At 38.7% G+C, this 14,118-nt stretch overlaps 1 protein-coding gene across 1 annotated transcript in view; it reads right to left on the minus strand.

Moving 5' to 3' along the window:
* Nucleotides 1-4,400: 4,400 nt before the first annotated feature.
* Nucleotides 4,401-14,118, minus strand: part of LOC148133278 (uncharacterized) — a 191,435-nt gene continuing 181,717 nt past the window's right edge. The window contains exons 5-7 of the mRNA XM_087950794.1: nucleotides 13,849-14,010; nucleotides 6,497-6,595; nucleotides 4,401-4,558 (exon numbers count right to left, since the gene is read on the minus strand). Of these exons, the coding sequence (XP_087806920.1) occupies nucleotides 4,454-4,558; nucleotides 6,497-6,595; nucleotides 13,849-14,010 (366 nt within the window). The 3' untranslated portion in view covers nucleotides 4,401-4,453. The remainder of the gene's footprint in view (nucleotides 4,559-6,496; nucleotides 6,596-13,848; nucleotides 14,011-14,118) is intronic.

Raw genomic sequence — 14,118 nt, forward strand, 5'->3', positions numbered from 1 at the left:
TTTGCCTGACCAAACAAGTTTTGTAGTTATTTTATTTAAATCTGTAAAAAACTTTTTATTTAGTTTTATGGGGATCATTTGGAATAATAGAGTAATTTGCGTAGAATATTCATTTTAATGGTTGCAATTTTTCCAAGTAATGATAGCTGTAACTTCCCCCACACTTCCAAATCCTTCTTTATTTGTTTGAACAATTTCATATAATTATCATCTTTCATTGAAGAGCATCTTGCCGTTAGCCAAATACTTAAATATTTGACCTTCTCAGCAATTTGCAACCCTATTTTCTTCTCTAATTCTTTTTTTTTTTGCTTTGTTGTCAGGTTTTGACTAGCATTTTAGTTTTATCGTTATTAATTTTAAGGCCCGCTACTTCCCCATATTTTTCTATCTCTTGTATTAGTATGGGTCAAGTTTCCAATGGCTCTGCTATAAAGAAAACCATGTTGTCAGCGAATGCCTGTACCTTATACTAAAAAAAAAAAAAATTTAAATTTTTTCTTTTTAATCCTTTTTCAAAAATATTTTTTTTATTTTTCTTTTTTTTTTTTTTTTTTTTTTTTTTTTTTTTCCTTTTTTAAAAAAAAAATTTTTTTTAAATAAAAAAAAAAAAAAAAATTAAAAAAAAAAATTAAAAAAAAAATAATTTAAAAAAATAAAAAAAATAAAACCCCAATCCAATTTCTTGTTTGCTTCTGATTCCTTTTATTTCCGAATTTAATCTAATTCTTATTAATAATATCTCTAGTGTCAGGATGAAGAGTAGAGATGACAATGGACATCCCTGCCTTACCCTTCCATTATCATGAATGCTTTTGTGCTATCTCCATTTATTATTACGCTTGCCTTTTGGTAGAGTATATTGACTCTATCATTTTTTTGAACTTATCTCCAAATTTCATGACCTTGATTTCAGGGGTGGGATTCTACCAGTTCGCACCTATTCGCTAGAACCGGTTGTTAACATTCTTCTAACCAGTTGTTAGAAGAAATTACTGGCCTAATCCTGTAAGGAAGGCAGGAAAGAAACATTCTGGTGTTGCTTACAGAAACTGCCTCTCCATTAACCCTTATTACATTCTGGGCAGGACTAGACTTCCTGTCTCAGGAATGTCTCTGGAGATTTTTTCCCCTCCTTTGCTGGTACTTTGCTTGTGTGGAGTGACCATTCAAAGTTACAATGGCACTGAAAAAAGTGACTTATGACCCTTTTTCACACTTACGACTGTTGCAGCATCCCCACAGTCCTGAGAGGCCAGGCGAGGAGATGCGTGCCTCGGTGTGAGTGATATTGAGTTGGCCACACCCAGCCAATAACATGACCACCAAGTCACGTCCACCCAGTCACATGACCACCAAGCCACGTCCACCGCCTAAGCCACGCCCACAGAACTGGTTGTTAAAAAAATTGAATCCCACCCCTGAATTCAACCGGTGTTACTACCAGTTTGGTGACTATGTTTTGTGCATGCATGCATGCTGTGCACATACTCACACCTGATGTGCACGTGTAAAAAACCTTAAGCTGTGCCACCCAGACAGCTGAAAAGTGCTGCGCACAGATGCGCAGCATTTGAAAAGCCTCTTTTTTCCTGCTTTTTCAACCTCAGCTGTGCCATGCAAAGCAGCTGAGGTTGAAAAAGCAGGAAATAAAGGACAGGTAAGAGCCCGGGCGCAGGTGGGCAAAACAGCAGCAAACATAGAACTGGTTCAGTGCCTGTTGCTCTTCAGAGCTACCGGTTCTATAGAGCCAGGCAGAACCGATAGCATCCCACCCCTGCTTGATTTGTTGTATCATGAATTGCCAGTTTACATTATCAAAGGCCTTTTGGGCATCCAGAAAAACCAGGGAAGCTTTTCTGGATGGGCCTTGTAATATTCCAATATATTAATTACCATTCTTGTATTGTCCCTTATTTGTCTCATCAGCAAGAACCCATTTTGATCAGAGTGCATATTTTCATTTAATAATGTTTTCATCCTCTCTGCCATGATATTCATAAATATTTTATAGTCGGCATTCAAAAGTGAAATTGGCCTATAGTTCTTAATGTGTTTATTATCTGTACTTTCTTTCAGGATTATGCCTCTCTCCATGATTCTGGTAGCTTTGCTTCCATCAGCACATCATTACATATGTCCAATAATAACGATTATATCAGGTCACCCAAGTTCTTATACATTTACCCTGGTAGGCCATCTGGCCCAGGGGTCTTATTATTTTTTTGCTTTTGGATTATTTCTTTCAATTCTACTAATATTATTTCCCTATTTAATATTTCTCTCTTCATAATTTGTTGTATTGTAAATATTTCTCATCTTGCTTTTTAATGTGTACTCCTGGATTCACACAATCCCCTTTCTGTTTCACTAGTTTTGTAAATATTTGTTTCCTCTTAGCTGGTGAGTTTAGTCCGTTAACATTTATTGAAAGTAATTTCATCTTCCATTCTATTATTTATGTGCTGGTCTTCTGTTGGTTCTTGTATCTCTTTGTGTACTTGTTCTTATACCTTCTTCTTCTTGGCGTCCTTTCTCTTCCTTACTTCTTTCCTCCTGATCCTTTCCTTTCGTTTCCTGTCATTGTTTTTCTTGGCTTGTTGGTTCCAATTCCTCTCTACTGCTATACTCCTCCTCTGATCCAACTAACTGGTCGTGTAGTTCTTGTGCTTTGTCTAGGTTATCAATGTTAACCTTTTTATCTCGCCAAGAGACTAACATTCCTTCCAGAGTTATCCATTAGAACATTATATTTCATTTGTTTAATTGGGTTACCAGGAAGCGGTAGTCCTTTCTTTGTTCTCGAACTCTTCTAGGGATTTGCTTCAGGGTTATGATTTCTTTATCTTCATACATCATTGCTTCCTCTCTGGTGATCTTATAAATGATATATCTAACTTTCTTATGTGTGAATTCTTATGTGTGCTTCCCTAGGGAGTCTATGGCGTCTGGCATAGTTTGTATATACTCTGTAGACTTTGTCCAACTCATTCAGGATTTCTTGTTTGTCCCTTTGAAGGGCTTCAGCTATTAATTCTGCCATTCCCATTTCCAGGTCTTCTTCCTTGGTCTCTGTCACATTTTGAAACCTCAAGTAAAATGAGGCCTGATCCATCCTAGGTGTATTAGTGAATCTTCTAAGTCTTTATTCAGCACTGTCATTCTTTGATCTACCAGCTCTAACTTTTTATCTGTTTGTTCTGTTCTGGTTCCAATTGTTTTTTTTATTTGTTCATTTTTCTGGATTGCTTCCTGTATTGAGCCCATTTTATCATCTAGTTTATGGATATCACTTTTCATTTCTCCCATCTCTGATTTTATCTCTCCATGATTCTTTAATCTATTTTCTTGAAGCTTCATCATTGTAGAGAAAAGTAAAGTCCTATACTTAGGCAAGAAAAACCAAAAGTACACATATAGACTGGGTGAAACCAGGCTCAATAGCAGTAACTGTGAGAGGGATCCTGGAGTCTTAGTGGACAACCAGCTAAATATGAGCCAGCAGTGTGCAGCCGCCGCCAAAAAAGCTAATGCAATCCTAAATTGTATTAACAGAGGGATACAGTCAAGATCAAGGGAAGTACTAATACCACTCTACAAAGCCTTAGTAAGACCACACCTAGAGTACTGCATCCACATTATAAAAAAGATGTTGAGGCTCTAGAAATAGTACAGAGAAGAGCAACCAGGATGATTAGGGGACTGCAGACTAAAACATATGAAGAACAGTTACAGGAACTGGGCATGGCTAGTCTAGTGAAGAGAAGGACCAGGGGAGACATGATAGCGGTCTTCCAATATTTGAGGGGCTGCCACAGGGAGGAAGGGGTCAAGCTATTTTCTAAGGCTCCTGTAGGCCAGACAAGGAATAATGGATGGAAACTGAACAAGGAGAGATTTAAGCTGGAAACAAGGAGAAACTTTCTGACAGTGAGAACAATCAACCAATGGAACAGCTTGCCCTCGGAAGTTGTGGGAGTGCCATCAGTTGAGACTTTCAAGAAGAGATTGGACTGCCATTTGTCAGAAATGGTGTAGGGTCTCCCACTTGGGTGGGGGGTTGGACTAGATGACCTACAAGTTCCCTTCCAAATCTGATTATCTGTAATCTGTAATCTGTAAATCTGTCTCCTGAATTGTTAACAGAGTAGATTGCATCATTTGCATATTTGGCATAGTGTTTGGTTTTTCTGCAGTGAACATCCCTTCAATTAATCATTGATTGGATGGGGAACCAATCGCCATTGATGGAGTTGGTGCAGTTTTTTTCCTGTCTTCAGGAAACGGAGCGTTGTCTCTCTCTGCACCACCATGGCATATGTCATGCCGGAAGTCAATCCCATTCCCCCTTTCTATTGGGTATGTTCTTAAACACTTTGATACAACTTCCTTCCAGGCTTAACTCCATGATTTTATCTTTCATCCCTTATCTCTGAAAGCTGGTGAGTTTTGCTTACCTCTCCAGTGACCCCTCTTCTGAAACAGTGGGTGGTGAGTTTAAGTCATCGAAAGTTATTTTGCTGATAAATTCTTCTTTTTCTTCACTGTAAGGGGAACCCTTTTGAATCAGAAACAAAAAAAGGACAATGGCATATTAGAATAATGATAAGCAATAGGTATGTCCGTATGGGTCAGTATGCTTGTATCAATATCACAGTGTATTTCCCACATACAGACACTCACACACCTCAAGATTCAGTGTTAACAGAGGAAAATGCTTTCAGTATCAGAATGAAGAATAATAAATGATAGAAGGGAATATAATAGGTATTAACTCAGTGGTGGGATTCAAAAAATATTGCTACCGGTTCTGTGGGCGTGGCTTGGTGGGTGTGGCTGGGGAAGGATATTGTAAAATCTCCAATCCCACCCCACTCCAGGGGAAGGATACTGTAAAATCCCATTCCCTCCCCACCCCACTAACCTCATTTCCAGCTCCATTCTCCTGTGCAGGGCAACAAAAGAACACCCAGCCAATCAGCTGGGACTCGGGAGGCAGAAAATAGATGGGGGAGGGGCCAGTCAGAAGTAGTATTTGCCGGTTCTCCATACTACTCAAAATTTCCGCTACTGGTTTTCCAGAACTGGTTAGAACCTGCTGAATACCACCTCTGTGTTAACTAAATAGGAACAGACTAGACCTCGTGGTAGAATTATTACATTTTCACAATCTATGTTGTAGCTGAACAACAGGTTACAGGAAAATGTCCAGAATATATTTTAATATATTCTGTATTCTACATATATATTAAAATAATATATTAATATATATACCAGTAATATATTATAGTCTATATTAATATGTTTTAATATAGTCTATATTCTACAGACCCCTCACATCCTGGCCATAAAATGTTTCAACTTCTACCCTCAAAATGACACTATAGGGCACTGTACACCAAAACAACTAGACACAAGGACAGTTTCCCCCCCGAATATGATCACTCTGCTAAACAACGAATTCCCACAACACTGTCAAACTATTTAGTAAGACTGTATTACTATTATTCTTCTCATCCTTTCTATTACCTATCTCTTCCAACTTATGACTATAACCGTATTGCTGTATCTTTACAATTTATATTGTTTTATTTGTTTTCTAGTATGATTTGATTGCTTATTAGTAACTTATGACTATCACCAAGTGTTGTGTATTATGATTCTTGATGAATGTATTTTATTTTTTTCTTTATGTATACTGAGAGCTTATGCACCAAAGACAAATTCCTTGTGTGTCCAATCACACTTGGACAATAAAGTATTCTATTCTATTCTATTCTATTCTATTCTATTCTATTCTATTCTATTCTATTCTATTCTATTCTATTCTATTCTAATAACTTTTGCAACTAAAACAACCCTCACAGCAAAAATTTGTATGGAGAAACATCACTTTGATTTAAAGAATATCACTCCAAACCTAACATTTGACAAATGATGATTGGAGAGAATCCACAACACATATTTCATAGATCTGTAAACAAAAACTGGGCCAATCTTTTTCGTAGATTGGAAAATGAAACTTATTCCTCTGACCAGCTGGAAGGCTAGAGATACAGCCACAAGGGCAGAAGCACCAAAAGGAGAGAATTTCAGGGATAAAGGGCTAAAAATTCAGCATTCACTGAATTTTTAGCATTTTTTTTTTTTTTAAAGACTGGGCAGCCATCAAATTTTGACCCAGAACTCAGAGGATCCTGGAGGGCTACAGATGACACTGCTGCGGGGAGGGGTTTGAATCCCAACTACGTATTTTTCATTTTTCATTTGTGCTCCATTTTTAACCACCTTGTCTTATGAAGAGTATCCGGACATTCAAGAGTCTTCAAGTATCTTGTAAACTTTCGGCTGACTTAATAAAATTATTGCTTCAGAATCAGAATTTTGATATTTGTTTTCCCAATTGTCAGCCCCTGTATCTTTTTACTCTCAAACTTCTCAATTCTTCAAACCTCGCTCAATTTACTACCCCACCCCCAGTGAAGAAGTCACTGACCTTAGGAAAGGCATCCACAAAGCTGGTGTGTTTTGGAATTCTCCTAAGCGTGACATGGCTTGGTTCTGATAACATCTTTTTCCCTGCCTCTGTCCACAGCTGAGCAAGAAAGAAAATACTGGTTACAACTAATATTTGTTATTGATTCCCAGAACTGGAGGGGGGGAGAATACTGTTTGCCATTTTTTTTTTCATTTTTAAAGAGAAATGAAGAAAAGCTTAGGGCATTATTGTCTAAAAGCCATTACATCTTTCATGAAGGATAAGCTTTATGAAGAATAATTGGAACAAGCAACTCCCACCCTAAATGATGCTGTTGTAAAAGTACGCAATCACAAAACCACACACACTTATGACAGCAATTGCAGCATCCCAGTTGCCATTCTTAGGCATATTCCCTATCGTCACAGCATCCCATGGTCACTTGATCACCATCCTGACAGCTTCCAGATTGATTTTATTTGTGGGAAGCTGACAATGAAGTTTGCAAATGGTGATCAGGTGACCAGAGGGCATTTGCAATAGCTTCAACTACTTAACTACAAGGACCCCATCAGTGCCATCATAACTTTCAAGTGGTCACCAAATGGGTAGTTGTTCAATAAGGACCACCTGTAATTTCGTTCTTACAGGTGGCTTTCAAATTAAGGAATCCCTTCTCTTTAGAGCTACATCAGGGGTGTCAAACTCGCGTTGCCCTAGGGCCATCATGTGACGCATCGTGACTTTTTCCTCTTTTGCTAAACCGGGCGTGGGCATGGCCAGCGCATGACGCATCCAGCCTGCAAGCTGGGAGTTTGACAGCTGTGCTTTAGAGCTACATTTTAGCAAAGGGTGTTAGAATGCATGCCTTGATATTTTGTTCTTAATTTATTTTATTCTTTCATATTTTTACTAGGGTTTTAATCTTTTAAAGACGGCTTTACTGACTCTTTTGGCATTTTGTGCTAACTTCCAGCTAGACAGCATAGAAAAGGAAATAAAAGAGTCCAGTATCTTATTTCTCATAGGGTAAACTGCTGTATATTATATTAATTAAGACACAGATGCATTTTATTAAGGGCAAAGCTTATTCACATGCCGGGTAGAGATGATCATGATTCATTACGTTTCCTCTGTCCCGATGAAACAGGAGCAAACGCCATCCAGCTTTCCTTGATATATAGATGAGACATTGCAATTGTAATGGCCTCTGTGATACATAGTAGTCCTCAACTTACAACAGTTCACTTAAGAGACCATTCAAAGTTACATATATATATATGATGTTACCCTAAGTGCAGTCAGTCCATCCATTCCGATCAGAGGTGGGATTCAATTTTTTTTAACAACCGGTTCTGTGGGCGTGGCTAGGTGGGCATGGCCATGTGACTGGGTGGGGGTGGCTTCTTTTTTTGCAGCAAACCCCACCCCCCACCCTGTTTTTTTGCCTCATGGGCCTCAGGGAAGCCTCCTGTGTGAAGCAGTAAGGCAGTGAGGGGGATCACGGCACAGCTGATCATCGGGAGGGGAAAAAAAGAGAAAACCTTAAGGAGTGACTAGGTGAGGGAGAACGCAGTCAGCAATGTCAGGCATGCACGCGAAGTTGCGCATGCACGATAAGGACTGACTGGGCGTGGAGTGGAGGAGTGGGCAGAGAAGGGCAGGGCCAGCCAGGGGCACAATTTTCTAGTTCTCTGAACTGTGCGGAATCATAACAACCAGTTCTATAGGATCAGTCCAAACCAGTAGAATCCCACCCCTGATTCCGATGCCAGCTGCTCTGGCTGGTAAAGCTGTCCCTCTCCAGCAAGTCTTGTTTCCCTGGTTCTTCCCTGAAATCTGAGAATCTTTTGACATGAGATCCTGTGAAGTGAATCTCTGTTCTGCAAAGCAAGTCAGCCTCTCCTATGCTGGCTCCTTTACATGAGATGTTCATTCGTGGTTTGTTTAAACCGGGGTATATTGAATAAGCTATAATGGCTGGATTCCTTGATTGCACTAAATCAGGAACTGGCAGCCTTTTAGTATACTAGAGCTGTATTTTATCACTTCAGAGGTGGGGAGACGAGGTGGGGGGAAAGGCAACTTTAATGGCATAGGGAGTGGATGCTCTGCCCAAAGCAAGCAAAATAGTTTTTGACTTAGCACAGTTTATAGACCCCAAAATGCAGGCGCTCCAGAAAAATGAAAAATGAAAATCCAAGGTTCAAAGATATATGAGAAAAGAAAAATCAAAGTGGTTTTTTTTTCCACTCAAGGAAATGCAGTCTGTTAAAGGTTGGACAAGAGGTACCTTTTTGTTGAAAGGACAATAATGAATAAATATAAATCATTAAAAAATAGCTTGAATTTTATGACTATTACCCCTCCCTTTTTTAAAGTCATCTAATAAATCTTGTAATCAACAGAAAAAAACAACTTCTAATGCATTAACATTCTGATCTTCCTGTTTGGATTTCCTGACTAATGGTTTCTGTTTGCTTGCAGCAGGAACAGAATCTGCCATCCACCTCCTCTCACTCCCCTTTTTAGTCATGTTAAATTGATGTGTCAAGAGAATAATTATTTCATCAGATCCCAGAACATGAGGTGCTTTGTCTCCACCTCTTATGAGCTGTGGTTTGCTGAGCTGAGTAGCTCTCTGTGCCATTCCCTTTTGAATCGTATGCCTTGCACATGCAGAATTCTTTACAACCCCAATTCAGAAATATTTTGGACACGCACACAAAAGTGGTTACATTTTGCTCAGACAGCTACATTCCATTCTTCTGGACTCAACTTTAGATGGATGAATGAAAATCAGACTCTAGTGATGAATTTATCTATCCTTACACAGAGCTTCTTCCAAGAGCTCAGTCGAAGTGGTCACTTGTTACTTGCGTACCAAGAAAAAACTGAAGTGGCAGCCCCATTGTGAATCAGAGACATCCTTGTTCTGGCTTGCAGCTCCAGGGCATATTCCATGAAGGGAAGGATCTCCCCTCCCACATTCCTGCTGGAAAAAATATCTACCTAGCAGCAAGCTACAGCAGTTCCAGAAGGGCATTTACCCCAAGGTCAGGACAACTAAACAACAGCTGGCTGATATACTGGAGTAGGGTAGAAGGGAGCAGTAGAGAGCTCTGTTTTCTGCTGCTCTATAAAACCTGACTTGTAACTTCTGTTCAGCTATTATCCAGGTTGATCCAGGCCTCAGAGCAGAGATCAGTTTGGAGATCCGGCTGCCAACAGAAAATGGGATTGGGCAAGGATCCATTCAAAGGACTGGTGAGATAGAAAAAGCTGAAATATATCAACATGAGTCACTGATATAAGAAAAGGGAATGTTTGGGAAAATATTTTGAAACAAGGTTCCTCTACCAAAGGAATGGTCTCTCTTTGATCCAAAAATGGTACCAGAAATACCAGAAAGATGGCTGTTCTGTATTAACATACTCCAAAAGGTAAATTCTGATTGGTCCGCACGAACTGCATTCTGATTGGCCTACTCAACAACCGTGATTTTTTTGATATTTGGATTTAAGGATATGCAGGCTTCATTGGAGAACTAGAAAGTCATGGAACGGTCAACAGTCAGTGAATACTCCTTCAGTGGTATCCCTAAAAGATGGACATGTTTTCAATGTAATATTTCATTGTTTCCTAGTATGATTTCATTGCTTATTGTACCCTATGACTATTATTAAATGTTGTACCTTATGATTCTAGACTCTTGATGAATGTATCTTTTCTTTTATGTACACTGAGAGCATTTGCACCAAGACAAATTCCTTGTGTGTCCAATCACTCTTGGGCAATAAAGAATTCTACTGCAAGTCTACTGAATTGTTAAAAAAAAAATCCTATATTACCAGCCATCTCTCTCTCCAAGAAAATTACGGTTAGTAAAGCATTTCTCTACTGCTCACTATCTGTTCAGTTCATTTAAAACAGTAGTTCTGATTTTCCCTGAAAAGCTGTGTTCCTTTCTACAGTACTTCAAAGTTCCACATCTCAGCTGCTCGCCATGTTAGCCATTACAAAAGATAATCTTCAAATTCCTCTGCTATTTTTCAAGATCCCCTCTTCTAACACCCCCTCTGTTCTTCAACTGCTGCTAAATGTGCACAAGAATGAACGTTTCCTGTGTGTCTTTAATGGAAAATAATCAAGATTCAGTGATCAATGGATGCTTGCTCTGTCAAAAACTAGAAAATATACAACACTTATTTCCTTCAGAATGTCAGCAGTTCCTCTTTTAGAATTCCTTTTTCTGGCCACCTAAATCTTCTTGAAGTAGGCTCAAAATACCGGCATCATTATTTCACAACTCTCAGCCTTCCTGAAACCTTGGAGAACTTTCCTCCAACGGTGACTAAAATCTTCCTCAGTTTGTCTTTCTCCTTCCTCTGTAATTTCATTTTCTTTTTGTCTGTCTAGCAATCTAGCAACAGGGGGCAATCACATGTCTCCAAGCCTTCTTCTTCCCTATGAATCTTTCTTGACTTTCCCTCCAGTGCCAACTAACTTGGCCACAGCCAATTTCCTTTAGCAATCCTTACTCAAGCTGCTTGTGGAAAAAGAAGCAATAGCAGGAAAGGTCTACTTACCTGCATCCAAGCAGAAGACTGAGGTGGTTCTTCTCCAATCACTTTCTGAACTCCTGGAGTAGGGGCAAGGGGAAGACTTGGGCAGAAGAAATAGCATTGGACCTTCCTTTAGCCTTTACTAACTAATGATTTCTTGGAGAGTCAGCCAGGCCTGGAATTCTGCCTATTTCTCTGCAAGATTTTTCAGTTCTGGCAATGCCTTAATAGGACTGATGTGTTGATTGGCAAAGTGGCTCGATCTCTAATTAAACTTTCAAGAAGGAGAGGAGGAGGGGGAGTTATGCTTTTTCCAAATGTTTATCTCCCTATTTGATAAGGAAAAGCCAAGTTGCCTAATTAAGAAGCTGGTTAAATGCTGCTATTAAGCCGATAGTATATTTTTCTTGGGAAAATAAATTTGAGGAGGGAATAACTTATGTGTCTTTAACAACATCATATTTTCCATCTTAATGTCATTAGATATTTTAGCAAGATTGAGTTGTGATGGAGTTTGTTCCATTTGTTTTGTTTTTCATTGTATCATTTTTGTATTTCTGACAGGACTGAAATTAGGGTAGAAAATTACAATAAAATACAGTATGTCAAGTTATCTAACTCTGCCCAAGAGCTCTGCTTCATCATGTCATCACTAGTCCTTTGCCACAATCCTTTCTTTTCCCTCCCAGCCTTTTTCAACAGTAAAAGTAAGAGCACCTTCAGGTTGCATATAATGGCTGGTGATTCATGACACGTCTGTTTCTTGACAAGATTATAGAAATGGTTTGCCATTTTGCCCTTTTGGAGGTTGAACTTTTGAAGTTTTTTTAATTTCCAGCCTAGCCTACATCTCTGGGACTCTCCTACCTAATACTAACCAGGCCTGCTTAGCTTTCACATGCAGATAAGGTAAGACAGTTGTTGCCACTGCTGGATGTTTATACATTTCTCCAACAGGAATGGAATTGACTCCATTCATCTGAAGGTCAATCTGTTTCTTCTATTGCTTTAAGTACTGAGTAGTTCTGAAAGAGATTTTTTATTTTCCTTTCTTACTGCACAAATGAATCACAACCAAGTGAGTCCACCTGTAATTTATCTTCTCTCCCTCCCTCCTCCTCTCTCCCCCACCAACCTTTGCAACTTGGCAGCCCAGGAGGAGGTTGGGGAAGAGGTGAACTGGGCTGCACAAGCTCAGCTCAACTTGTGTGAGCAGTGGGCCAGCGTGCACACATATGCGTGCACAGTGCAACGTGTGCAAGTTGAGCTCTCTCTGTGTGTGTGTGTACATGTGCCAGCATGCTGCTTACGCAAATCAAGCTGTGCACATGCATGCACATCGACCCATCATTTACAGATCCCAGTTCTGAATAGGTCACAGCCTGGAAGTGGGCCACAGTCCAGGGGTTGGGAACCGTGATCTATCTTCTATAATCTACAGTATCTTCTATCTTCTATCATGCCTGCCTGCCTGCCTGCCTGCTGCCTGCTTGTCTATCTATCTATCTATCTATCTATCTATCTATCTATCTATCAATCATCTCTTTATTTGGATCATGATGAATGAGAAATGCACAGTATTTATTTCTGTTGCTTCATGTCTAAATATTTTTGTCTTTCTCTTCCGTGGCTTACTGTTTCACTCTTCCATTTTAGTGTTTGACAGAATATATACATTTGCATTCCATTAAATGAACAAGGGGTTCGTAGCATGATGGCATAAACCAGTTAGTTCCCAATGCTCAAACTACTTGTTTAACTATAGGTAAAAATGTGAAACTGTATTACTTTACATGTCTGAACTTGTCTTCATAAATTATTGTCACATTTTTCCTGACAAATTGAATTCTCTTTCCAAATACAATATTTTTTCTAGAATTGTTATATTAATTAAAAACACGCTCAGGAAGGAGATATATTTGATAGGCAAGCTTCACTATTGATTCAATCCCTACCTAGAAGCAGACACTGGGTTTCTTCCAAAATTTCATTAGCCAACCTTTATTTACACAACAACAATTTTTCTCATCCTTTTAGAATTGCTCTGGGATGAGTAAAACTTCAAAATTTTGGAACATGTTTTGGGAGCAAAAGTTTGGAGAAAAAGTTAATAGATGGATTGACGGTACTGGATTAAAGCAATAAATTAGAGCTTGGGGTACAATGTGTGTATGTGTATGTGTGTGTGTGTGTTGTGTCTTCTGTAGAAACCTTTGACTCTAGAGACCTGGAAACGGTGGGCACACTTGTCATTTTGACAGCATGTCTTAAGCATTCTTAAGCACAATTCCAGATGTGCAATTGTTGCCACTGGAAATACTACAGTATTTACAAAGTATCTTCCATATTGGGTGAGATCAATCATCAAACATATATTTACAAGAAGGTAAAATGTTGAAGTAAAAATTACAATGAAGATTATCTTAACATCTAAAAATATGGAGCAAAGAACCATATAGACATACAGTATGCTTGAAACAAGTTAAACAATAGATGCTAGGAAGAAAAAAAAAGTGTAGTGATTAATGTACTGGACATGGATCAAGGAAACCTGTTCATTAAAATAGTTTTAAAAAAAACATTACAAGTTCAGGCAGGATAGGGAGCCAAAGGTATCATGAGGAGGATCCTTTATAGATTTCATAAGCAGTTAATATTCTACAGGACATTTCAATCCATTTGAAAGCTATTTTTCCTCCAAACAAAATCAGAAATTGATAAAAGAAAGAAACCATAATGAAAATATTATTTAATGATTTAAAATAAAATTGAAATAGAGAATTTTTTGTTAGGTAAGGCTCCTACCTCAAAGCTCTCATGTGCTAATTTCCTCTCTTCAAACAGAGAAATTTCAGACTCAGTATCTTTTTCATCATCTAATTCTACTCCCAGGGCCTTTATTTTCTGCCGCAAATTATTGATGTGCAAATTCAAGTTTGTGAGTTCATTTTTCAGATCTTCCATCTCCTTTTCCAAAAGACAGACAAAAGCATTTGAGAACATGTGGACATTGATCAAAATGTCAAAAATCAAAATATTCTGCAATACTGTATGGTAGTGATTAAGGTTGAGGGA

This window comes from Notechis scutatus, chromosome 1, assembly GCF_049901735.1.
Source record: "Notechis scutatus isolate UNSWTSFEM ecotype Mainland chromosome 1, rNotScu1.2, whole genome shotgun sequence".
Classification (NCBI taxonomy): domain Eukaryota; kingdom Metazoa; phylum Chordata; class Lepidosauria; order Squamata; family Elapidae; genus Notechis; species Notechis scutatus.